At 42.8% G+C, this 27824-nt stretch overlaps 1 protein-coding gene across 9 annotated transcripts in view; it reads left to right on the plus strand.

The window, feature by feature from the left end:
- pitrm1 (pitrilysin metallopeptidase 1) overlaps positions 1 to 27824 on the plus strand; it is a 333676-nt gene that overhangs the window by 89443 nt on the left and 216409 nt on the right. For 4 of the 9 annotated variants that reach the window (XM_060905918.1, XM_060905920.1, XM_060905919.1 and 1 more), the window contains 3 exons: positions 10937 to 11088; positions 25281 to 25395; positions 26432 to 26528. In XM_060905918.1, the coding sequence (XP_060761901.1) occupies positions 10937 to 11088; positions 25281 to 25395; positions 26432 to 26528 (364 nt within the window). Of the gene's footprint in view, positions 1 to 10936; positions 11089 to 15767; positions 16034 to 16747; positions 16813 to 25280; positions 25396 to 26431; positions 26529 to 27824 lie in introns of those variants that run through there. The other 5 variants (XM_060905924.1, XM_060905923.1, XM_060905922.1 and 2 more) reach the window with 5 other exon arrangements.

Below are 27824 nucleotides of genomic sequence, written 5' to 3' on the forward strand. Positions count from 1 at the left end.
TTCACCCCCTTTTGTATGAAACCCTGAAATAAAAGCTGATCCAACCAGTTCACTTCATAAGTCACATAATTAGTTGATTAAGATCCACTTGTGTGCAATCAGTGTCACATGATCTGTCACATGATGTCTATATAAATCAACCTGTTCTGGAAGGACCCTGACCCTGCAACACAACTAAGCAAGCAACATGAAAACTAAGGAGCACGCCAAACAAAGAGACAAAGTTGTGGAGAAGTCTAGGTCAAGGTTGGGTCATAAAAAAAAATATATATATATCCCAAACTTTGAATATCCCAGGGAGCACCATTAAATCCATTATAGCAAAATGGAAAGAATATGGCACCACTACAAACCTGACAAGAGAAGGCCGCCCACCAAAACTCATAGACCGGGCAAGGAGGGCATTAATCAGGGATGCAACAAAGACAACAAAGGTAATGCTGAAGGGGCTGCAAAGATACACAGTGGAGATGGGAGTATCTGTCCATAGGACCACTTTGTCATACACTCCACAGAGTGGGGCTTTATGGACGAGTGGCCAGAAAAAAAGTCATTGTTTTAGAAAAAAAAATCGCATTTGTAGTTTGCCCAACAGCATGTGGCAGACTCCCCAAACACATGGAAGAAGATTCTCTGGTCAAATGAGGAGACTGGGACGAAGGTTCACAGTCTAGCAGGACAATGACCCAAAACATACTGCTAAAGCTACACTGGAGTGGTTTAAAGGGAATCATTTTAATGTCTTGGAATGGTCTCATCAAAGCTCAGACCTCAACCCAATTGAGAATCTGTGACATAACTTGAAGATTGCTGGACACCAGCGCAACCCATCTAACTTGAAGGAGTTGGAGCAGTTTTGCCTTGAGGAATGGGCAAAAATCCCAGTGGCTAGATGTGGTAAGCTAAAAAGAGACTTACCCCAATAGACTTGCAGTTGTAATTGCAGCTAGCTTTGAGTAGGCCATTCCAAGACCATTAAATGCTTCCCTTTAAACCACTCCACTGTAGCTTCAGCAGTATGTTTAGGGTCATTTGTCTTGCTGGAATGTGAACCTTCATCCCAATCTCAAACCTCTGGCCAAATGAAACAGGTTTTCCTCCAGAATTGCCCTGTATTTAGTGCCATCCATCTTTCTTTCAGTCCTGACAAAAATTGGTAGGCATGCTGTATAAATGAAATAAATAGTGCTGACCCCACAAAAATCCATTTTAATTCCAGCTTGTAATGTGACAACAGGACAAACAGGACAAGTGGGGATGAATACTTTTGCAAGACTGTGTGTGTGTGTGTGTGTGTGTGTGTGTGTGTGTGTGTATTTTTGACCCTGTATGTATAATTTTGACCCTGTGTTGATTTCAGAAAACCCAAAGAAAACTAAAACTTGTGCACTGAATTCTAGCTTTTTAAAATTAAAGATGTATGCTGTACATTCTGCCACAGAAAAAGAACAGTTCAAAGAAATTGCTGAAAGCCCAATTATTGCCATGACATTCATATATAAGATGACATTCGTCACTGTATGTAAACTTCTGACCACAACTGAGTGTGTGAGATTTTTTATATGTATAGCCGCTTATCCTGTACAGGGTTGCAGGCAAGCTGGAGCCTCTCCCAGCTGACTATGGGCCAGAGGCGGGATACACCATGGACAAGTCGCCAGGTTATCGCAGGGCGTGTGTGTGTGTGTGTGTGTGTGTGTATTACAGTGGTGCTTGAAAGTTTGTGAACCCTTTAGAATTTTCTATATTTCTGCATAAATATGACCTAAAACATCATCAGATTTTCACACAAGTCCTAAAAGTAGATAAAGAGAACCCATTTAAACAAATGAGACAAAAATATTATACTTGGTCATTTATTTATTGAGGAAAATTATCCAATATTACATATCTGTGAGTGGCAAAAGTATGTAAACCTTTGCTTTCAGTATCTGGTGTGACCCCCTTGTGCAGCAATAACTGCAACTAAACGTTTCTGGTAACTGTTGATCAGTCCTGCACACCGGCTTGGAGGAATTTTAGCCCATTTCTCTGTACAGAACAGCTTCAACTCTGGGATGTTGGTGGGTTTCCTCACATGAACTGCTCGCTTCAGGTCCTTCCACAATATTTCAATTGGATTAAGGTCAGGACTTTGACTTGGCCATTCCAAAACATTATTCTTCTTTAACTATTCTTTGGTAGAACGACTTGTGTGCTTAGGGTCATTGTCTTGCTGCATGACCCACCTTCTCTTGAGATTCAGTTCATAGACAGATGTCCTGACATTTTCCTTTAGAATTTGTTGGTATAATTCAGAATTCATTGTTCCATCAATAATGGCAAGCCGTCCTGGCCCAGATGCAGCAAAACAGGCCCAAACCATGATAATTCCACCACCAAGTTTCATAGATGGGATAAGGTTCTTATGCTGGAATGCAGTGTTTTCCTTTCTCCAAACATAATGCTTCTCATTTAAACCAAAAAGTTCTATTTTGGTCTCATCCATCCACAAAACATTTTTTCAGTAGCTTTCTGGCTTGTCCACGTGATCTTTAGCAAACTTCAGACGAGCAGCAATGTTCTTTTTGGAGAGCAGTGGCTTTCTACTTGCAACCCTGCCATGCACTCCATTGTTCAGTGTTCTCCTGATGGTGGACTCATGAACATTACAATTAGCCAATGTGAGAGAGGCCTTCAGTTGCTTAGAAGTTACCCTGGGGTCCTTGTGACCTGGCTGACTATTACACGCCTTGCTCTTGGAGTGACCTTTGTTGGTCGACCACTCCTGGGGAGGGTAACAATGGTCTTGAATTTCCTCCATTTATACACAATCTGTCTGACGGTGGTGGAGTCCAAACTCTTGAGAGATGGTTTTGTAAACTTTTCTAGCCTGATGAGCATCATCAATGCTTTTTCTGAGGTCCTCAGAAATCTCCTTTGCATGCCATGATACACTTCCACAAACATGTGTTGTGAAGATCAGACTTTGCTCGATCCCTGTTCTTTAAATAAAACAGGGTGCCCACTCGCACCTGATTGTCATCCTATTGTTTGAAAACACCTGAATCTAATTTCACCTTCAAATTAACTGCTAATCGTAGAGGTTCATATACTTTTGCCATCCACAGATATGTAATATTGGATCATTTTCCTCAATAAATAATTGACCAATGATCATATTTTTGTCTCATTTGTTTAACTTGGTTCTCTTTATCTACTTTTAGGACTTGTGTGAAAATCTGATGATGTTTTGGGTCATATTTATGCCGAAATATAGAAAATTCTAAAGGGTTCACAAACTTTCAAGCACCACTGTGTGTGTGTGTGTGTGTGTGTGTGTGTGTGTGTAAATAAATAAAAAATCAGGGTTTCCCCTAGAAAAACTGGAGAGTAATGGCTTCCCAAGTGCAGCAAGGTGCAAAGAGTAAGCTATGGGGGTCCTGGGGCATGCTCCCCCAGAAAATTTTTAAATCATTTCATGGCTTCTGGTGAATTCTAGAGCTGATTTTTACCCATTCAACATATTGGGGAAAAGGCTATATTTTACTGAATTCTCACCCTAAACCCAGAAAAAAAACCCCAAAGTCAATACAATACCCACTTGCATTTCACAAGCATTGTATTGTTCCAAAGGAGACTGCAGTTAATTTCACATCAAACAAAGTAAATGGTGATGCAGCACGACACAGTCACACAGATTGTGTACAATTGGAGGAAATTCAAGACCATTGTTTCCCTCCCTAGGAGTGGTCGACCAACAAAGATCACTCCAAGAGCAAGGTGTGTAATAGTCGGCGAGGTCACAAGTGACCCCAGGGTAACTTCGAAGCAACTGAAGGCCTCTCTCACATTTAACATTAGCCAATGTTCATGAGTCCACCATCAGGAGAACACTGACCAACAATGGTGTGCATGGCAGGGTTGCAAGGAGAAAGCCACTGCTCTCCAAAAAGAACATTGCTGCTCGTCTGCAGTTTGCTGAAGATCATGTGGACAAGCCAGAAGGCTATTGGAAAAAATGTTGTGTGGACGGATAAGACCAAAATAGAACTTTTTGGTTTAAATAAGAAGCATTATGTTTGGAGAAAGGAAAAACACTGCATTCCAGCATAAGAACCTTATCCCATCTGTGGAACATGGTGGTGGTAGTATCATGGTTTGGGCCTGTTTTGCTGCATCTGGGCCAGGACGGCTTGCCATCATTGATGGAACAATGAATTCTGAATTATACCAGCAAATTTTAAAGGAAAATGTCAGGATATGTCCATGAACTGAATCTTAAGAGAAGGTGGGTCAAACAGCAAGACAACAACTCTAAGCACACAAGTCATTTTACCAAAGAATGGTTAAAGAAGAATAAAGTTAATGTTTTGAAATGGCCAAGTCAAAGTCCTGACCTTCATCCAATCGAAATTTTGTGGAAGGACCTGAAGCGAGCAGTTCTTGTGAGGAAACCCACTAACATCCCAGAGTTGAAGCTGTTCTGTACTGAGGAATGGGCTAAAATTCCTCCAAGCTGGTGTGAAGGACTGATTAACAGTTACTGGAAATGTTTAGTTGCAGTTATTGTTGCAGAAGTGGGTCACACCACATACTGAAAGCAAAGGTTCACATACTTTTGCCACTCACAGATATGTAATATTGGATCATTTTCCTCAATAAATAAATGACCAAGTATATTTTTGTCTCATTTTTTTTTAACTGGGTTCTCTTTATCTACTTTTAGGACTTTGTGTGAAAATCTGATTGTTTTAGGTCATATTTATGCAGAAATATAGAAAATTCTAAAGGGTTCACAAACTTTCCTGTGTGTGTGTGTGTGTGTGTGTGTGTGTGTGTGTGTGTGTGTGTTTATATTGTAGCAGTTCAGATGGGTGGGTGGAGCACAGAAGGACGGCAGGCCAGAACTGAGTTCACAAAACACGTTTAATTTAGCTTTTCAGCCTTGACTATACGCATATATATATATATATATATATATATATATATATATATATATATATATATATATATACACACACACACACACACACACACACACACACTCCCGTCATCTGGTTGGGGAGAGAGCCCGCTCTGCTCTCGCTCTCTTCCTTAAATAGGGCGCGGCTGCTGGGAAGACACACAAACACAGGTTAATTCACATCAGGTGTAGTGATTCTGCCATTTACCTTCCCTGACTCCGCCCTCCGGTCACAGACCGACGCTTGACCACGTCCCCACTGCCACATACCCCCACCGCCCGACTCAGGCCGCAGCCGACTTCCCCCCTGACAGGAGAGGAAGTCCGCCACGACCATCTGCGCCCCCGGCCTGTGGACCACCTTGAAGTTAAAGGGTTGGAGTGCCAGATACCAATGGGTGATCCGCGCGTTGGCATCCTTCATGCGGTGGAGCCACTGGAGGGGTGCGTGGTCCGAACAGAGGGTGAAAGGGCGTCCCTGCAGGTAGTAACGGAGGGCGAGGACCGCCCACTTGATGGCCAGGCACTCCTTCGCTATGGTGCTGTAGCGCCCCTCACGCATTGACAGCTTTCGACTTATATACAGTACTGGGCGATCCTCCCCCTCCACCTCTTGGGACAAAACAGCCCCCAGCCCTCTGTCCGACGCGTCCGTCTGCAATATAAAAGGGAGAGAAAAGTCAGGGGAGTGTAACAGTGGCCCCCCACACAGTGCAGCCTTTACCTCAGAAAAAGCCCGCTGGCATTGCTCTGTCCACTGGACCGGATCTGGTGCCCCCTTTTTAGTGAGATCAGTCAGTGGGCTGGTGATGTCCGAATAATTAGGTATAAACCTACGATAATAGCCAGCCAGCCCCAGGAACTGTCTCACCCCCTTTTTGGTCTTGGGCCTTGGGCGTTGCCGCTGTCTTGTTAATTTGGGGACGCACCTCCCCGTTGCCCAAGTGGAAGCCCAGATACCGTACTTCCACCCGCTCAATCGCACACTTCTTTGGGTTGGCTGTGAGACCCGCTCGCCTCAGCGACCTAAGGACGGCCCTCAGATGTTGGAGGTGCCTCGGCCAGTCATTACTATAGATAATGACATCGTCAAGATAGGTGGCCTGGGGGCAGAGGACCCTATCCATCAGCTGCTGAAACGTAGCGGGCGCCCCAAACAGCCCAAAAGGAAGTGTGACAAACTGGTGTAAGCCGAACGGTGTGGAAAAGGCCGTTTTTTCTTGGGATAATGGAGTCAAGGGGCTCTGCCAATAACCCTTTGTTAAATCCAGTGTTGAGTAAAAGCAAGCCGTGCCTAGTCGATCGAGCAACTCATCAATACGAGGCATTGGGTACGCGTCGAATTTAGACACCACGTTGACTTTTCTATAGTCTACACAGAACCGGACCGACCCGTCGGCCTTGGGAACCAAGACCACCGGGCTGCTCCAGTCACTGTGGGACTCCTCGACGATGCCCATTACGAGCATGGCCTCGAGTTCTTCCCGAACCACTTTTTTCTTGTGTTTGGGTAGCCTGTAAGGGCGGCTACGCACTACCACCCCCAGGGGCATCTCACTGTGGTGCTCTATGAGGTTGGTGCGGCAGGGCAGGGGCGAGAATGCGTCCGACAACTCGGTCTGCAACTGGGCAACCTCTGCGAGTTGGGTCGGTGAGAGGTGGTCTCCACAGGGGACCGGAGAGGTACGCGATGCCAATGTTCCCTTTTGAACCTCCGGCCCCAGCTCCACCTTCTCCGGAACCACCGACGCCAATGCCATGGGGACCTCCTCGTTCCAGAGTTTGAGCAGATTGAGGTGGTAAACCTGTAGCGCCCCACCCCTGTCCGTTCGCCTCACCTCATAGTCAACATCCCCGACTCGCTGTGTGACCTCAAAGGGTCCTTGCCACCCGGCGACTAATTTGGAGCTCGATGTGGGCAACAGTACGAGTACTTTATCTCCCGGTGCGAACTCCCTGAGGCGTATAGGCAGGTTTGTCGTTCTTGGGCCTGCCGCAAATTCTCCTGGGTTAGGTGGGTGAGTGTGTGGAGTTTTGTGCGCAGGTCAATAACGTATTGGATTTCATTTTTACTTGGTGAAGGTCCCTCCTCCCAATTTTCCCGCAGCACATCTAGAATGCCGCACGGCTTACACCCATATAACAATTAAAACGGGGAGAACCCCGTGGAGGCTTGGGGGACCTCTCGCACTGAAAACAACAAGGGTTCGAGCCACTTATCCCAATTACGTGCGTCCTCACTTACGAATTTTTTAATTATATTCTTGAGGGTGCGATTGAACCGTTCAACTAAACCGTCCGTTTGTGGGTGATGCACGCTGGTGCGGATCGGCTTAATACCCAACAGCCTATATAGTTCCTTTAGTGTATATGACATAAACGCGGTGCCTTTGTCAGTCAGAATCTCTTTCGGGATTCCAACTCGGGAGATGACGCGGAAGAGAACCTCCGCAATACTGCGTGCTGAGATATTGCGAAGAGGCACTGCTTCCGGGTATCGCGTTGCATAGTCCACCAGAACTAATATAAAGCGGTACCCTTGTGTTGACCGATCTAATGGCCCGACGAGATCCATCCCTATTCTTTCGAACGGGGTCTCGATTCATGGGAGAGGGCGCAAAGGCGCTTTTGCAATGGCCGCTGGATTTACTAACTGGCATTCGCGGCACGCAGCACACCACCTACGGACATCGCTGTGAATCCCTGGCCAATAGAACCGGGCCATTATTCGGGCTAGTGTTTTATCCTGCCCTAAGTGTCCAGCCATGGGATTAAAGTGAGCCGCCTGGAATACCAATTCCCGGTGGCTCTTCAGAATCAAAAGCTGCGTGACTTGCTCTTTAGTTTGAGTGTCCTGCGTCACTCGGTATAATCTATCCTTCATAATCGCGAAGTAGGGGAAGGACGGGGTGGCGTTTGGCTGGAGCATTTGACCATCGATTACTCTCACTTGGTCAAATGCATGCCGCAGAGTCTCGTCTCGCGACTGCTCTAATGGAAAATCCGCGAGGGATTCCCCAATAGAGAGAGGAGGAGCCGGCGGCTCCTCACTCTAACGCGGAGCTGACGTAGATGGCTCTGTGACAGCTGCTCCTGCCAACGCGACACCGGGACCTCCCCTTATTAAACTATGGCAGGACCCACTCTTCACTAGGTGACTCATTAATTCCACAAATCCCGGCCAATCTGTCCCTAAAATTATCGAGTGGGTAAGGCGAGGATTAACCTCCGCCTTCACTATAAATTTTTCCCCTCTGAAAAAAATGTGGACCGACACTAAAGGGTAGCTGTGAACATCCCCATGCACACACAACACTTTCACCAATTGTGCTCCCCCCAGTGCCTCGTCTTGCACCAGGTTTTGGTGGATTGAAGTCTGATTACAACCAGAATCCACCAATGCCTGATGTGTATCACCTTGGATACTCACCGGTATGCGATACGCTCCGGCCCGATCGAGGGTGGCTCCTGGCGCGTCGGGGATCCGAACCACCGCGCCCACCTCCATTACCGAGCACTGCTGTTGGAGGTGGCCCGGCTCCCCGCAGCGCCAGCAAACCGGCCCGGGCTTCCTCTCTGCACTGGTGCTCTGGGGCTCACTCACCTGAGGGGGGGAAGAGACAGACACAGAAGGGAGAAACGGGAGGGCACCACGGGTGTGGCGGGCCGGTTGGGGTGGGGCTGGCCTCCGCGGTGGGGGAACGGGGCGAGGATGAGACACAGGAGGGGAGAGAGAGAGAGGGGAGAAGGGGTTGTCTGCTGTCCTGCCGTCGGGACAGCCACCAAATGGTCCTCCGCCAGCTTGATTGCCTGATCCAGCGACGCCGGTCAGTGGCACTGGACCCACTCTGCAGCTCCGGCTGGTAGATGCGCGATGAACTGCTCCAGCGCCACCTGGTCGATGATCCCCTCGGTGTCGCGGTTGTCGGCCCTCAACCACCGCCCGCAGGCGTCCCGGAGTTGCTGGCCAAACGCGAACGGCCAGCCGACTTCCTCGAAGCGCGGAAGCGCTGCCGTTGTTGCTTGGGGGTGTGCCCCACACGCTGGAGGATGGCCCGGCGAAGGTCCGCGTAGGCCAGCCGGCGGTCGGCGGGGAGCTGTAGCGCGGCCAGCTGCGCCTCTCCCATTAGCAGGGGGAGGAGGCGCACCGCGCGCTGTTCCATCGGCCACCCCGAGGTCTCTGCCACCTGCTCAAAGAACGCGAGGAAGGCCTCGGGGTCGTCCTGAGGGCCCATCTTCGTCAGGGTGAAGGGGGACGGCCTCGCCGAGGTGGACCCCGCCGACGCGAGGAGGTGCCGGAACGCCTGTCGCTCTTCCTGCCGAGCCAGCACCAGGGCCTCGAACCGCTGTTCCTGTTCCCTCCGGAGGGCGACTAGTGCCTGGTGCTGGCTTTGCTGGGCCGTGGCGAGGGCGTGGACCAGCTCGGCGAAAGGGCAGGACTCCATGGGGCTGTTCTGCTTCGGCGCTCCAAATCCCGGGTTTCGGCACCACTGTAGCAGTTCGGATGGGTGGGTGGAGCACAGAGGGACGGCAGGCCAGAACTGAGTTCACAAAACACGTTTATTTTAGCTTTTCAGCCTTGACTATACGCATATATATACACACACTCCCGTCGTCTGGTTGGGGAGAGAGCCCGCTCTGCTCTCGCTCTCTTCCTTAAATAGGGCGCGGCTGCTGGGAAGACACACAAACACAGGTTAATTCACATCAGGTGTAGTGATTCTGCCACTTACCTTCCCTGACTCTGCCCTCCGGTCACAGACCGACGCTTGACCACGCCCCCACTGCCACATATATATATATATATATATATATATATATATATATATATATATATATATATATATACACACACACACACGTATGTAGTGTGTGTGTGTATGTATATATGTATGTGTGTGTGTGTATGTATATATATATATATATATATATATGTATATGTGTGTGTGTGTGTGTATATGTATGTATATATATATATATATATATATATATATATATATATATATATGTGTGTGTGTGTGTGTGATATAATCTAATAAAAGTCTTTTGGACTCTTTACCTTCCAATAGCAGTTTATTTTTATGACCTTATTTTAAAAGTAATAAATTTGCCGCATTTATCTAAAATAAATGATCAAATTACATCTTAATCCTATCTTAGTTATCTATAGTCATGGGGAAAAGAAATTACACCATCCATCAAGTCTATGTTTTTATTAACAGGGCCTAAATGTGTGTCTCTCACCAACTTCTATTAAAAAACAAAAAAATCCTCAAGTGACAAGAAAAAAAACAATAGATTTCAATATGTAATCATCCCCACAACACAATTGTGATTTAAGCCCTGGTAAATAATAACAGAATTGAAGGAGGATGTACTTTTCTTCTGCTCATGACTGTAAAATAAGATTATTTTGAGTTTGTGATTTTTTTTGTTGTCATAAATTGTATTTATAATTGTGATTTTTTTTAAATTTATATTTCATGTGATATGTAAAGATAAATGATATATTTTAAATGCATGTAAAACTTAATTTAGTGACATTTAGTTTAGATCTCAAGGCATGAAAATCATCTGCTTGTGACATCTTTTGTGTGTATTAAAAGGACAGAACATGGGATGTTTGTCCCTTTAAGCATTCCACATGTCTGCTTGCATACACATTTGTGTACGTCTCCGTTCACATTTCCATGCATGTGGATTCATGCATGTTCTGTGTGCAAGTGTATGTTTGTGGGTGTATGTTAGCCCATCTACATGTGTGTCTCCATGTACAGTATACGATACTGTACTACCTTATTTCTTCTTTTTGATTTTTTTTTTGCCCAAAAGTAAAATCATGTATGAATGTTATCAAATAAATGCCTAGCCCAAATGGTTTCAAGTAGCTTATGAGCAATCTTGCTTATTCCTATGTTTTATCTGATGTCATGTGTACTGGTCACCTTTCATTGACTCATTTCTGCATATTCTGCTTTTGTGTCTGTTCAGTGTGCAATTCCGTACCACGCCCATGGACAACACAGGGGTTTCTCACGTTCTAGAACACATGGTTCTGTGTGGCTCTCAGCGCTTCCCCTGCAGAGATCCATTTTTTAAAATGCTGAATCGCTCTCTCTCCACCTTTATGAATGCCTTCACAGGTACTGACTACCCTCTGTGCATCTGAGTGTGTGTATGAAGTAGCCTTACAACAATATTTTTATAGATAAGTTGCATACTATATATAATACTGGGAAGCTGTATACATTTTGTTAAATTTTTGCCATGTTAAGCTTATGCTAAGTTGGCTTAGCAACAATTATTCAATGGGATGTTGTGACTAGTGCTATAATGAGACAGGAATAAATTATATGATCTACAGTTGATTATGAAAAGTAATATTTCAATAATATTGGCTGGCTTTGAGTGGTATATCGGATATATTCCATTCAGCTATAAGATATAAAACATTCTAAGCATGCTTCCAACTTTGTGGCAACAGTTTGGGGAAGACCCACATATGGATGTGATGGTCAGGTGACCACAAATCTTTGACTATGTAGTGTATTCTCTGTACTAGGCTAAGTGATTGAGAAGTGAAGTCTGTATTGTACGTGTGAATATTGATATGGAGCTCAAAGATGAGGGTTGGGTTTAAACTGGAAGAAGGGGGAATTGTGCTAGAGGTGGTAAACTAGGGGATATGCACCAATAATGTTGTGTTTGACTTGCCTGGTAAGTGGTAAGTTGCATGTTGGAATGATGCCTTTATCCAGCTCTGCACATTCGACTTGGGCAATGTTAAAAAACATGGACAAGTTGACGAGTTGGAATTTCAAGTGGAGGTAGGAAATTGCAACTTGCTGCCTTGGGTTGAATGTAGCATAAGAATTTCAGCTTTATTACAATGAAGTTGAATGTCCGCCAGACAGGAGTAGAAATTAGGGGAAGGACCACTGACGGAGGATTCTCGGAAAACTTAAATGATATTGTCTGCAACCATTTAAATTTTAATTAAAAACAGTTCAAAAAATGTATTTTATATATATTATACTGCCTCACAACCTCATACTGTATATAAAATATATAACCTTAACCCAAGACTCTTAAGAACACCATGGGAAAGGGGTCAAGAAATAAGTTGTCTGTTAACAAAGCAAGACGTACAGTTATGTGCAAAATAATAGCAGTCTAATATCACTAATGTGTTTAATTACTGATTTTGGCAGAAAAGATAATACAACATAGGAAAAAATAGGTGTAGCCGAGTAATGGGCAACCAACAGAATCAACAGTCATGACATGCACTCTGCTAATTGGGTGTAATTGACTCATTTAATGAAAGGGGCACGTTCAAATTAATAGCACCGTGGAGTTCAATTAGTGAGGTCATTCATTCTGTGAAGAAACAAGTGTCAATTATGGCCCTTGTTTAAAGGAACAGTCCACCGTACTTCCATAATGAAATATGCTCTTATCTGAATTGAGACGAGCTGCTCCATACCTCTCCGAGCTTTGCGCGACCTCCCAGTCAGTCAGACGCAGTCAGACGCGCTGTCACTCCTGTTAGCAATGTAGCTAGGCTCAGTATGGCCAATGGTATTTTTTGGGGCTGTAGTTAGATGCGACCAAACTCTTCCGCGTTTTTCCTGTTTACATAGGTTTATATGACCAGTGATATGAAACAAGTTCAGTTACACAAATTGAAACGTAGCGATTTTCTATGCTATGGAAAGTCCGCACTATAATGACAGGCGTACTAACACCTTCTGCGCGCTTCGGCAGCGCATTGATATCTGAGCTCCGTATCAATGCGCTGCCAAAGCGCGCAGAAGGTGTTAGTACGCCTGTCATTATAGTGCAGACTTTCCATAGCATAGAAAATCGCTACGTTTCAATTTGTGTAACTGAACTTGTTTCATATCACTGGTCATATAAACCTATGTAAACAGGAAAAACGCGGAAGAGTTTGGTCGCATCTAACTACAGCCCCAAAAAATACCATTGGCCATACTGAGCCTAGCTACATTGCTAACAGGAGTGACAGCGCGTCTGACTGCGCCTGACTGACTGGGAGGTCGCGCAAAGCTCGGAGAGGTACGGAGCAGCTTGTCTCAATTCAGATAAGAGCATATTTCATTATGGAAGTACGGTGGACTGTTCCTTTAAAGAAGGCGGGCAGCAAATGTTGTACCTGCTGGTTTTAGCCCTTGCTCAGTGAGTAAAATGGGTCGTTCCAGACATTGTACCGAAGGAGAGAGAACTTTGATCAAGAAGTTGATTGGAGAGGGGAAAACATATAAAGAAGTGCAGAAAATAATTGGCTGCTCAGCTAAAATAATGTCAAATGCTTTAAAATAGCAAACAAAACCTGAAACATGTGGTAGGAAAAGAAATACTACCGTCTGCGTAGATCATAGAATAACAAAAAAGACAAAGAAGCCTCCAATGATCAGCTCCAGGGAAATCAAAGAAGATCTTCAGTTACCTGTGAGTACTGCAACGATCAGAAGATGCCTATGTGAAGCCAAACTATTTGCAAGAAACCCTCGTAAAGTACCATTGCTGAAAAAAAGATGTGTTGAAAGGGTTAGTTTGCCAAAGAACACATTGACTGGCTTAAAGAGAAGTGGCGCAACATTCTATGGACAGATGAGAGCAAGATTGTTCTTACTGGGTCTAAAGGCCACAGACAGTTTGTGAGACGACCCATAAACACTGAATTCAAGCCACAGTACACTGTGAAGACTGTAAAACATGGAGGCGCAAGCATAATGGTTTGGGGATGTTTCTCATACTTTGGAGTCGGGCCCATTTATCGCATACCAGGCACCATGGACCAGTTTGAATATATCAAAATACTGGAAGAGGTCATGTTGCCTTATGCTGAAGAAGAAATGCCCTTGAAATGGGTGTTTCAGCAGGACAACGACCCCAAACACACCAGCAAGTGGGCAACATCCTGGTTCCAGACCAACAAGATTGATGTTATGAAGTGGCCAGTCCAATTTCCAGACCTCAAGCCGATTGAAAATTTGTGGAGTGACATCAAAAATGCTGTTTTTGATGCAAATCCCAAGAATGCAGAAGAATGTAGTCCAGTCAGCTTGGGCTGGAATATCTCTTCGCAGGTGTCAGATGTTAGTTGACTCCATGCCACACAGATGTAAAGCAGTTGTCAGAAATAAAGGTTATAACAACTAAATATTAGTTCAGTGATTAACAGAAAAGCTAAATCTGTAAACAAATGTCAGTTTATACTGTAAATGAGTTTGTAAATGAAAATGCAGACACTGCTATTTTTTGAACAGCCTATTCTTTTTTTTTTCTTCATTTTCAGTTTGATATTTTGTTCATGTTTTCATTTGGAATTGAATGTGCAGTGCTCCCAGTGCCTTTGTGTATATGGAAATAAATGCTATTATGAGGATTGAGCTTTTTCTCAGTTGTTTTAAACATACTGCTATTATTTTGCACACAAGTGTAAACTAGAGTTCAGTGCCTAAGAATTGAAGTTTACTTCCACAAACATGGCTTCATGTAACTCAAGCATGGACTTGCGCATGTGTGTCTTAAAAGTATACTTGATTTTCTGCTGTTGCGGACGTGTCTCAGCACGCAAGTTGAACCCGTTCTCACTGCCACTACTGGACTGGTGTATTACTACATGCTCAGTTTTGCACATGAGCAGTCAATGTGCATGAGTCCACATGGGCACAAAACTTGGGTGCTGATTGATTGGCACTATGTGCACCGTGTGCAGACTGTCAGTGAAAGTATACTTTGGCCTTAAGATTCCAATGGAGGGCAATTTCTTCAGTAAAATTGAATGAAAAATGATGTCCAGGGTCAAATGTACAGAGTCAGCAGGAGGGATAATTGGTAATCTTAAGCAGTGCAGTTTTGATACTGTAAAAGGAACTGAAACCAGATTTAAAGGGCTTAAGAGGAGTTGGAAGTCGGATACAATTGTGTTTGAAGTGACGACACATTCAGAAACTTGAAGAAAAAAATAGAAGATTGGAAATGTAACTGAGATTAGTTGACTTGTATGGATCCAACTCTGGTAGAATTATTAACCATTAATCAGCAACACATTATTCAAAGTTATCAGTCAAAATCTCTATTTACAATAAACTGTTTGATATTTAAATGATTTGTTAGTTTACGTGAGTGGACCATTTGAGTTGTCTGTAAAATACTAGTGCATCTCAAACAATCAGAATATCATGATTTTCAGTATTTTCCATCAGTTATTTAAGAAAGTGAAAATGTAATATGTCCTAGACTCATTACATGTAAACTCAAATGTTTTGAGCATTTTTCTCTTTTAATTTTGATAATTATGGCCTACAGTGCAAAAAAAAAAAAACTCAATATTGGGAGTATTTCATTTTGAGTTTGAGTAAAGCAGTATGAATAACCATGTATCTCAGTCAAGTTTGGTACACACAACCACAATCCTGGGGAAGATTACTGACTTGACAGTTGTCCAGAAAATGATCATTGATACCTTCCACAGAAGGTCATTGCTGAAAAGGCTAGGTGGAAAAGGTGCACAAGCAACAGGAGTGACCACAGCCTTAAGAGGATTGTCAAGAAAAGTTGATTCAAGAACTTGGGAGAGCTTCACCAGGAGTGGACTGAGGCTAGTGTCAGTGCATCAAGAGCAATCACGCACAGACGCCTTCAGGAAAGGGACTACAAGTGTCACATTCCGAATATCAAGCCACTCCTGAACTAGAGACAACGTCAGAAGCCTGATAGCTTCATGTGCAGTCTTTCGGTTGCACACTTCCTCTTCCGGTTGAATGAACACTGCACATCTGGGTGCCACTACTCACCGGTGTTTCCTGCAACCGTTTTTCATTTGGAGACTCCTAGGACACTATCGGATTACTTTCACCTCTACTGTCTGGTGTTTTGCTGAAGTTTTACTGCTATACTGCTTCTGCTGAACTTTTGCTGATACTATGGACTAAATCGCTGCAATTGCTGATATTTGCTAGACTGTACACTTGCTCTGCCAGTTCACTCCTGTTGATATCTCCTAGCACACTTCTCACCTGTATAAGCCCTCTTATTTCTCCTTCAGTGACATCTGTGGTGAGTGTGTCTCTCCCCTCTTGCCTCGTTGTTATCAGTGTGTTTCTGTGGTAAGTGCATTAAACCTGCGTTGATCATAGTTCTAGCTGGGTTGTGTTGGGAGTTTGGTTGGCTAACATGCAGCATTAGTATGGTGTCACGTATATGACAGCTCTACTGTCTGGCATTTGTCATGACTACTGCTGGCATCTGTATTAAAACCTTCTCAGCCTGCTTTTCATGGTCTGGTATTGTGCTGTACATGTGTACCACCTGGCAATGCAGCCTTTATACACCTCGGCTGATCTCAAACTTTTGTCATCATGCCCCTCTGGACTCGGTGTCTTTTAACCTATGTCACTCGCTTGGAATTACTTGTCGCCTGCATTACATACACTGCTCCAAAAGAGGACTGTCGCTTATCTACAGATGTGATGCTCAAATTCCAACTCTGTGTACTTATGCTCATTGAACCCCAAAAAAGGCAGTAGAGGAAGAAATGACCATCTTAATTGTCTTCCTATAGACCCTTTTCACGTGACGTCACGACAAACGCGGCCGCCATTTTGGACGTGTACTACCAGTAGTTTACCACAGCCAACATTGAGGAACGGCAGCAAAGAAAGTTTTTACTTTCAGCAAGACTTCCATCATGCCACTATATTGTTGTGCACCTGAATGTAGTAACCACCAACAAACAAGGCAAGGTTTATCATTTAATTGGATCCCGACAGATGCTGACCGACGGAGAAGATGGATAGCGGCATACCAACGCTTGTGTAGTGATCACTTTGTTGGAGGTAAGACGAATAAAATTAGCCAGAAAAGGCATTACATTGCTGTTAACATTCTGTGGCAGCGAGTGTGTAACCAAATAGGTTAAAATAACCCATTGTAACCTCTTTGTTCTTCTGTAGTAGCTATTGTTGACTAGCTAATGTCAACAACATAGTAGCTAGTATGTTACTGTAGCAATGTTTACGTTCAGTCATTTGGATGACTGTTAAAACCTTTTAGTCTCAAGTTTTTCCTTTACTGTATTTACTAGTTTACTGTAATTATGATCCGGCAGCTATTTACACCGGATCCAGTGTAAATAGCTGCCGGAGCCAACGTCCGAGCTTGCCGGAGCGCGCTCCGGCTGGGAGCTGGGGGCAAGCCGGAGCACGCTCCGGCAAGCTCGGACGTTGGCTCCGGCAGCTATTTACACTGGATCCGGTGTAAATAGCTGCCGGATCATAATTACAGTAAACTAGTAAATACAGTAAAGGAAAAACTTGAGACTGAAAGGTTTTAACAGTCATCCAAATGACTGAACGTAAACATTGCTACAGTAACATACTAGGTACTATGTTGTTGACATTAGCTAGTGCTAACAGCTAGCTGCTAGTACACTGCTACAACACAGACACCGACCCTAATGATACAGTTCTTGGTCATTGCCTGGTAACAGCAAATTTATAACGGGCCATGTCTCAACAGACTAAGAAGTTATTTCAATGACATTTAATAACATTTTGTTTATCCTGAGGACCGAAAGTAAATGAAAATGTGAACAAACCTTAGCTGTAATAAGATGGCGACCACCGGCTCCAGGGACAACCCACTGATGTAAGCATGTTACCCAGCCTGACACAAAATATTTGTAGGCATCCAAACTCTTATACGCTTTCAGATCAATACCTGTGTATGGCGATGGGTTTTTAACGACATAGGTATACAGATCATGTGGGCCGAAGTCAGGTAAAGACGAGGGCTTCGTGTACTTCCGTACGTCAGTGAACAATCCTGGTGGAAGCAGGTAAACGTCGTTCTCTAAGCCTGCTAACCTCAATTTTTGCAAATACCTCTCCCTCTGCTCGCCCTGTAAATGCCCTACGTCGCTGGATAGTGAAGGTGTTTTCTGCATCTCGCTCCTTTTTCTTTTATGTTTTTCGTTTGTCGCCTTCCTCGCATTCAAACCGATTCGAGCCGAAGTCCACTACATGTCCAAAATGGCGGTCGCGTTTACGAAGGTCACATGACTGAAAAGGGTCTATACTGGCTGCTCCTTCCCCTCCAATTCATCGTTACTTTAATGTCGCCCACTTGAATGCACGAGCCATTGCCAGTAAAACCTCATTAATCAACAACCTCATCCTCCAGAAGAAAATGGACATTTTGTCTCTCAGAAACCTGGCAACAACCTGGTGAATGCGTACACTTAAACATGCTGACTCCCCCTGCTTATTGCTACTTATCTAAACCCAGATCAGTAGGGAGAAGGTGTGGGTTGACTGGTGTATTGCTCGGACCGTTAAAGAACTCGCACTGTTCAATGTGACATCTTTTGAATACATTGCTTTAAAGATTGTTTCAGCCCCTGCCCTAAAGCTGATGTTAGTTTATCAGCCCACTAAACCATTTGCTAATTTTTTTTTTGTCGGAATTGAATGAACTCCTCAGTTATCTTACCTCTTTGTCCTGCTGTAATTATGCTTACTGACTTTAACATCCATGCTGATACCAAATGTTCTTACACCTCTGAGTTCATCTCTGTTTTGGATTGTTTTAACCTGATGCAGCATGTTGACTTCTCCATCCATAATCAAGGTCACACTCTTGACCAGCTTTGTTCCACTGGTCTAAATGACATCTCTGTCTTTTGTATCTCTGACCATAAGCTTATTGCATTCAGTTTCCATCCTACCGTTCCTCCTCCCTCCTCTGAGAAAATGTCTGTCACCTACTGGAATATTAGGTCTATTAACCACAACCTCTTTGCTGCTTCTACACAGGCATCATCCCTGTCTGACCTACATGATGAGCTCTCCTTCCCTGACAGTCTGGTTGCCATTTACAATGACACTCTTTCTAGCTTGCTGGATGACTTGGCCCCTGTAAAGAATAGGCTTGTCCCTGCCACCCACACCTGTCCCTGGTTCACCCCTGAGCTCAGCGTAATGAAGTCCACTGGCCAGTGTCTTGAGTGCCTGCATAAGAAAACCAGTCTTACTGTCCACTCATTGCTCTACACTGAGCACATCCATATGTATAGGCATGCTTTAAATGCTGCCTGTTCTAACTACTACTCATCAATCATAAATGGTTTTAAGTTTAGGCTGAAAACACTCTTCAGGACTGTTGATAAACTTCTCAAACCTCCATGACATCTGTGAACTAATTGCATTGCTGGTTAACTTGTGCCTCAACTCTGGTGTTCCCACTGCCCTCAAAATGGCTGCAGTTACCCCCATTTTAAAGAAGCCTGATTTAGATCCAACCTCTCTGTCTAACTATCGACCAATCTCCGCTTTTTAGCAAAAGTACTGGAAAGAGTGGTTGCTTCACAATGTTATTCCTTTCTCATTGAAAACAATCTGAGCCCTTTCAATCTGGTTTCCACACACATCACAGCACAGAAACTGTTTTCTTGCAAGTGGTAAATGACATCCTCCTGTCTGCTGATAGTGGTTCCCTTAACATTCTCATTCTCCTTGACTAATCTGCTGCATTTGACACCATCAGTCATGACACACTCATCTGTCTGTCAGTTGTTGGTATCACAGACATAGCCCTCCACTGGTTTTGGTCCTACTTCACCAACAGATGACAATTTGTCACACTGGGTCCACACAAGTCTTCCACATCCCCTGTTACTTGGGTGTCCCCCCAAGGTTCTGTTCTTGGACCCGTCCTCTTCTTTATATACATCCTGCCCCTTGGCCAAATTATTCGTAGCCATGGTCTTCACTTTCATTGCTACACTGATGATATTCAGTTATATCTCATGACAGCCTCCCCCACTGACACCCCCCACCCCACCCCCAGTTCCCTCAGTGACTGTCTATCAGACCTAAAGTTGTGGATGCATAATAATTTTCTAAAACTTACAGATAAAACAGAAATCATGCTTATGGGCCCCAAATCTCCATTGTCCAAACCTTTCAGCGTCAGTTTTAACATTGACAGTGCACTTGTTAAATCTTCACCTGTTGTCAGAAACCTTGGAATACTGCTTGACTCCTCACTCAACTTTGATCCCCACATTAAATCCCTCACCAAGACTGCTTTCTTCCACCTCTGGAACACTGCCCACCTTCACCCCTTCCTTTCCACTAGTGATGCTCATACTCCTTCATTATGTCCTGCCTAGATTATTGCAACTCCCTTCTTACTGGCCTCCCTACTAAATTCCTTCAAAGACTAAAATACATTCAGAACTGTGCAGTGAGACTCTTCACCCATACCAAATGATCTGCTCATATCACCCCCCCCCCATTCTTTCTCAGCTTCACTGGCTCTGTGTTTTGTCCCGAATTAAGTATAAACTCCTACCACTCCCCTTCAAAGCCCTCCATAACCTTGCTCCTCCTTACATCTGTGACCTTCTGACCCCTTACACTCCATCCTGCTCTCTCAGATCCACTAGCCATATTCTCCTTGCTGCCCCCTGCACCAGAGACTCTACCTTGGGTGGCAGATCCTTCTGCGCCATGACCCCCAAGCTCTGGAATTCCCTCCCTCAACCCCTCCGGTACTACTCTTCCCTTCCTTTCTTCAAATCACACCTCAGAACCTTTCTATTTCATGAAGACTTCTCCTCCACCTCTGCATAAACTTACCATGGTTTGCTCTTTTTTTTGTATGTGTTCTGTTTTCTTTGTTTTGTTTTCTTGAGTTTGAGAAAAGCACTATATAAATGTAACATTATTATTATTATTATTATTATTATTATTATTATTATTATTATTATTATTATTCAAAGTGTCTTACCTGGGCTAAGGAGAGAAAGAACTGTACTGTTGCTCAGTGGTCTGCAGTCTGTGATTATTTGGGGTACCATGTCATCTTCTGGTGTTGATTCACTGTGTTTTTCAAGTCCAAAGTCAACGCAAACATCTACCAGGAGATTTTGGAACACTTCATGCTCCATTTGCTGACAAGCTTTATGGAGATGCCAATTTCCTTTTCTAGCAGGACTTAGCACCTGCCCACAGTGCCAAAACTACTACCAAATGGTTTGCTGACTATGATATTACTGTGCTTGATTGGCCACCTTCAACCGGAAGATGAGAAACACTCGACCTAAAAATATAGATGAGCTGAAGGCCACTATCAAAGCAACCTGGGCTTCAGTAACACCTCAGCAGTACCACAGGCTGATCATTTCCATGCCACGCAGCATTGATGCAGTAATTCATGATAAAGAAGCCTCAGCCAAGTCTGGGGGTGTATAAATATACAACCCCAATTCCAAAACAGTTGGGCCACTGTGTAAAACATAAATAAAACCAAAATGCGATAATTTGCAAATCATGGAAACCCTATATTTCATTGAAAATAGTACAAAGGCAACAAATCAAACACTGAAACTGTAAATTTAATTGTTTTTTGCAAAATATATGCTCATTTTGAATTTGATGTCAGCAACATGTTTCAGAAAAGTTGGGACGGGGCAACAAAAGACTGAAAAAGTTGTGTACTGCTAACAATAATAATAATAATAATAATAATAATAATAAATAATTTGGTTAATTGGCAACAGGTCAGTAACATGACTGGGTATAAAAAGAGCATCCCAGAGAGGCAGAGTCTCTCAGAAGTAAGGATGGGGAGGGGTTCACCACTCTGTGAAAGTCTGTGTGGGCAAACAGTGCAACAATTTAAGAATAACATTCCTCACTATTAAATTGCAAAGAATTTGGGGATCACATAATCTATGGTGCATAATATCATTAAAAGATTCAGAGAATCTGGAGAAATCTCTGTATGCAAGAGACAAGGCTGAAAACTGGCATTGGATGCCTGTGATCTTCAGGCCCTCAGGAGACACTGCATTAAAAGCAGATACGTGTCTGTATTGGAAATCACTGTATGGGCTCAGGAACACTTCAGAAAACGATCGTCTGTGAAAACAGTTCATTACTGCATCCACAAATGCAAGTTAAAACCAGATATAAACAATATCCAGAAACACCGCCACCTTCTCTGGGCCTGAGTGTTTTTACAGTGGACTGAGGTGAAGTGAAACATTGTCAAGTTTTGACGAATCAGAAGTAGAAATTCTTTTTAGAAATCATGAACACCACGTCATCCAGGCTAAAGAGGAGAGGGACCATCCGGCTTGTTGTCAGTGCACAGTTCAAAATCCAGCATCTGTGATGGTATGAGGGGGCATTAGTGCACATGACATGGGGAGCTTGTACATCTGGGAAGGCATCATTAATGCTGAATGATATATACAATGTTTCAGAGTACAACCCTGATTCCAAAAAAGTTGGGACAAAGTACAAATTGTAAATAAAAACAGAATGCAATGTGGAAGTTTCAAAATTCCATATTTTATTCAGAATAGAACATAGATGACATATCAAATGTTTAAACTGAGAAAATGTATCATTTATAGAGAAAAATTAGGTGATTTTAAATTTCATGACAACACATCTGAAAAAAGTTGGGACAAGGGCATGTTTACCACTGTGAGACATCCCCTTTCCTCTTTACAACAGTCTGTAAACGTCTGGGGACTGAGGAGACAAGTTGCTCAAGTTTAGGGATAGGAATGTTAACCCGTTCTTGTCTAATGTAGGATTCTAGTTGCTCAACTGTCTTAGGTCTTTTTTGTCATATCTTCCGTTTTATGATGCGCCAAATGTTTTCTATGGGTGAAAGATCTGGACTGCAGGCTGGCCAGTTCAGTACCCGGACCCTTCTTCTACGCAGCCATGATGCTGTAATTGATGCAGTATGTGGTTTGGCATTGTCATGTTGGAAAATGCAAGGTCTTCCCTGAAAGAGACGTCGTCTGGATGGGAGTATATGTTGCTCTATAACCTGGATATACCTTTCAGCATTGATGGTGTCTTTCCAGATGTGTAAGCTGCCCATGCCACACGCACTAATGCAACCCCATACCATCAGAGATGCAGGCTTCTGAACTGAGCGCTGATGATAACTCGGGTCGTCCTTCTCCTCTTTAGTCCGAATGACACGGCGTCCCTGATTTCCATAAAGAACTTCAAATTTCGATTCATCTGACCACAGAACAGTTTTCCACTTTGCCACAATCCATTTTAAATGAGCCTTGGCCCAGAGAAGACGTCTGTGCTTCTGGATCATGTTTAGATACGGCTTCTTCTTTGAACTATAGAGTTTTAGCTGGCAACGGTGGATGGCACGGTGAATTGTGTTCACAGATAATGTTCTCTGGAAATATTCCTGAGCTCATTTTGTGATTTCCAATAGAGAAGCATGCCTGTATGTGATGCAGTGCCGTCTAAGGGCCTGAAGATCACGGGCACCCAGTATGGCCTTCCGGCCTTGACCCTTACACACAGAGATTCTTCCAGATTCTCTGAATCTTTTGATGATATTATGCACTGTAAATGATGATTATGTTCAAACTCTGCAATTTTACACTGTCAAACTCCTTTCTGATATTGCTCCACTATTTGTCAGCGCAGAATGATTGGTGATCCTCTTCCCATCTTTACTTCTGAGAGCCGCTGCCATTCCAAGATACTCTTTTTATACCCAGTCATGTTAATGACCAATTGACCTAATGAGTTGCAATTTGGTCCTCCAGCTGTTCCTTTTTTGTACCTTTAACTTTTCCACCCTTTTATTGCCCCTGTCCCAACTTTTTTGAGATGTGTTGCTGTCATGAAATTTCAAATGAGCCAATATTTGGCATGAAATTTCAAAATGTCTCACTTTCGACATCTGATATGTTGTCTGTTCTATTGTGAATACAATATCAGTTTTTGAGATTTGTAAATTATTGCATTCCGTTTTTATTTACAATTTGTACTTTGTCCCAACTTTTTTGGAATCAGGGTTGTAATATGCTGCCATCCAGACAAAATCTGTTTCAGGGAAGGCCTTCCTTCTTTCCGCAAGACGATACCAAACCACTTTCTGCACATATTAAAACTGCATGGCTCCATAGTAAAATAGCCACGGTGCTAAACTGGCCTGCCTGCAGTCCAGACCTGTCTCCCATTTAAAACATTTGGCACATTATGAAGCGCAAAATACAACAAAGGAGACCCTGAACTATTGAGCAACTGAAATTGTATGTCATGCAATAATGGGACATTTCTCTGTCAAAACTTCAGCAACTGGTCTCCTCAGTTCCCAAACGTTTACAGAGTGTTGTTAAAAGTAGAGGTGATGCAACACAGTGGTAAACATGCCCCGTTCCAACTCTTTTGAAATGCGTTGCTGACATCAAATTCAAAATGAACATATATGTTTCAAAAAATAATGATATTTCTCAGTTTCAATATTTGATATGTGGGCGGCACGGTGGTGTAGTGGTTAGTGCTTTCGCCTCACAACAAGAAGCGAGGCGAGGGCCTTTCTGTGCGGAGTTTGCATGTTCTCCCCGTGTCAGCGTGGGTTTCCTCCGGGTGCTCCGGTTTCCCCCACAGTCCAAAGACATGCAGGTTAGGTTAACTGGTGATTCTAAATTGAGTGTGAATGGTTGTCTGTGTCTATGTGTCAGCCCTGTGATGACCTGGCGACTTGTCCAGGGTGTACCCCGCCTTTCGCCCGTAGTCAGCTGGGATAGGCTCCAGCTTGCCTGCGACCCTGTAGAACAGGATAATGCGGCTAGAGATAATGAGATGAGATGAATATTTGATAATGTTGTCTTTGTACTATTTTCAATGAAATATCAGGTTTCCATGATTTTGCATATTATCACATTCTTATTTATTTACAGTTTACACAGCATTCCAATTTGTTTGGAATTGGGGTTGTACATGGGTGTATACTTTTCAGAAGTTGGACATTTCTGTATTGTAAATCCTTTTTAGATTGATCTTGGTAAATATTTTAATAATTTGAGATACTGAATTTCTGATTTTCCTGAGCTATACGCCATAATAAATAAATAAATAAATAAATGCTTGAAATATTTCACTTTACATGTAATGAATATGAAATATTTGAAAGGTTACTTTTTTAATTAAATTATGAGAAAAATTTAACTTTTTCACAATATTCTAATTGTTTGAGATGCACCTGTATAAGCAATGTGAAACAATAGGTTTAATTTGAGGTTTACTGGTTAATCACTGACTAGTTGAGGATGGAAAACTGTTGAAAGTATTTGACAAAATTTACATTCTTAATTATTGTATTCCAAATCTTTAAAGCCCTATCAACTTTTCATAATTATTTTATTACTGTTATAAAGTTTTATTGTGTGTTTGTGTGAGAGACGGAGAGAGACATGCAGTGAAAAACAGAGGGACTAACTGCACTGTTCTCTACTCCTCAGCTAGTGACTACACAATGTACCCATTCTCCACTCAGAATGCTACAGATTTCCAGAACCTTCTGTCCATCTATCTTGATGCTGTCTTCTTCCCCTGCTTACGAGAGCTGGACTTCTGGTACAGAATTTTTAAACATAGTTATCACCTTCCATGTGAAATCATACTATTGATGTATTTTAATGGTTGAATGGCTACTATGTTTTACTATTCAACCAGTGATTTCAAAAAGTAGGTGACTAGTCGTCTTTTCCATGCTTAAAAAAAAACATTCAGGACATCACTATTTTCATTGTTTTATTTTTGCAGCAAGAATGTGACCAATCACACTTGAATTAACAGCAATACACAGGCTACAAATTTCCACCTTAAATGTTTTTAACGCTAAACTGTTCAAGAAAGTAAATAAATTGTTGCAATAAATATACAAAATAGTAAATCTTTGTATCATGTTATGCTGTTCAAGGATGTACCATTTGTGAAAATGCAATTGTATGGATGAGCTGGTAGCCCAGCTAAAATGATTTACCTTGAAATGGAGAGCATGTGTGGCATGGAAGCTCTGTATAACTTATGGATGAGATGTCAACAGCAACATCTGGGAGGTTTTTACACCATGTTCAACTCCAGTCACAGTAGATTCCAAAAATGAGTCTAGATTGGCATCTTTGACCTGTCATGTGCCGCTGATCTGACATTAAACAAGCAGAGTGTGATTGGATAGCATCCTGCTGCACCAAAAGTATTCTTTGACACAACTCTGCAACAGTGGAAGGATTTTTATCGAACATTTATTTAGCTTTAAAGGACAACAAACCTTTTGGGAGGAGTTCCTTCCAGAGTGGGCAGGAGTAGGATTAAAAGCCAGGCTTACTCACACCTCTTCATATTATGTAAAGTGATATTCAAATGTTAACTGTCCATAAAACAAAAGTAAAAAGTATTTCCCAGTGTTGTGCATGTGGAATGACCTTTCTCTTGTCTGACAAAGTACTTTTACATGCTTTCTGTACCATCTGCCTCACTGGTTGTTTTTTTGTTTTGTTTTTTTCTGTTGCACCAACTAATTAAAATCCCCACAGCAGTGACCAAGTGGACATAATATTTACTAGTCTGTTCAACCCTGTGTTTGTGTGACTGTTTTTATGTTTTGCAGGCAGGAAGGCTGGCGTTTGGAGAATGAGCGTCCGACAGACCCATCATCTTCACTGATGTTTAAAGGAGTGGTTTTCAACGAGATGAAAGGAGCTTTTGTGAGTCAACCCACATGCTCCCCCCCCAATCAATTACTTTTAGTCACTTCTTTCTAAGTTATGTGTTTTAATATTATAAAACTCAATCATTTTAATAGTACAGGTTTTTTATTTTTTATTCAGTTTTTGCAGACAGTACAAAATAGTATATCAGCTTTACATTACATCAGAGCGTCTGCATTAGAGGGAAAGAAAACCCCAGCATGAATCCCACTATCCCACCACACATCCAATGTCAGCTGTGGCCACAGTAAATGACTAATGAGTTACATAATATAAAAATAAATAAAGTAAAATAAGATAAAATAAAGTAAATGAATAACAGGGGGAGGGGTATCTCTCTCTTGCCAGCAGCTAATTCTTTTAAGAAGTGTCCTCAGCATCATCAGGAACAATAGTAAGATTATTGCTAATATAGGCTAGCAGGGGGCCCCAGGTTTTATGATGCGATGCCAGAGATCCCTTTTGTGAGAACCTTAACTTCTCTAACTGCAGACACAAGATTTCACGTATCCAGCTGTTATGAGTCGGGGGAGAAACATGTTTCCATTTGAGAAGAATGGTACACCTGGACAGCAGGGTAGTGAAGGCAATGACATGCTGTGTAGTAATGGGCAAATTTTTGGTTGGAGGGAGACCAAAAAGAGCAGTCAAGGGATTTGGTTCTAAATTTGTATTGAGAGCCTGTTTGAGAGTTTGGAATATATCAGACCAAAAGTTGGTCAGCCTCGAGCATGTCCAGAACATGTGTGAATGGTCAGCTGGAGATTGCTTCCAGTGGTTACAAGCATCACTGTGATTGGGATATATTTTAGCAAGTTTAGCATTGGTGAAATAGGCTCTATGAAGCACCTTCCACTGCAGTAGATCGTGCTTGGCACATGGGCCAGTTTTAACCCTCTGGGGTCTGAGGGTATTTTCTAGCACTCTAATGATTTTGGCATGCTCTGATTTTGTCAATTTCAACAGATCTAAGCAGTATTTTCAAAGTCCTATGACTTTTTTTGTATTCAGCACAAGTTCAGTTGCAATAATATCCATGTATTATGTATATCATGATTGTACTTTAAAAAAAATAACAGATAAATGAAGACGTTGTAAAAAGCAGTTTTAGAACTATGTTGGTATGTGTGAAAAAAGCATGACCTTATGCATTTTGTTCAACTGTTTTGGCCACTTGAGGTGATTCTGTTCAGTCTTGGGAATGTATCAAGCACAAAAACTGAAATCTGCTCCATTGATTTGGACAATTAACTGGGCATCAAAAAATTTATGTCCAATTGTTTTGGGATAAAG

The sequence above is a fragment of the Neoarius graeffei genome, chromosome 23, assembly GCF_027579695.1.
Source record: "Neoarius graeffei isolate fNeoGra1 chromosome 23, fNeoGra1.pri, whole genome shotgun sequence".
NCBI classification, from domain to species: Eukaryota; Metazoa; Chordata; class Actinopteri; order Siluriformes; family Ariidae; genus Neoarius; species Neoarius graeffei.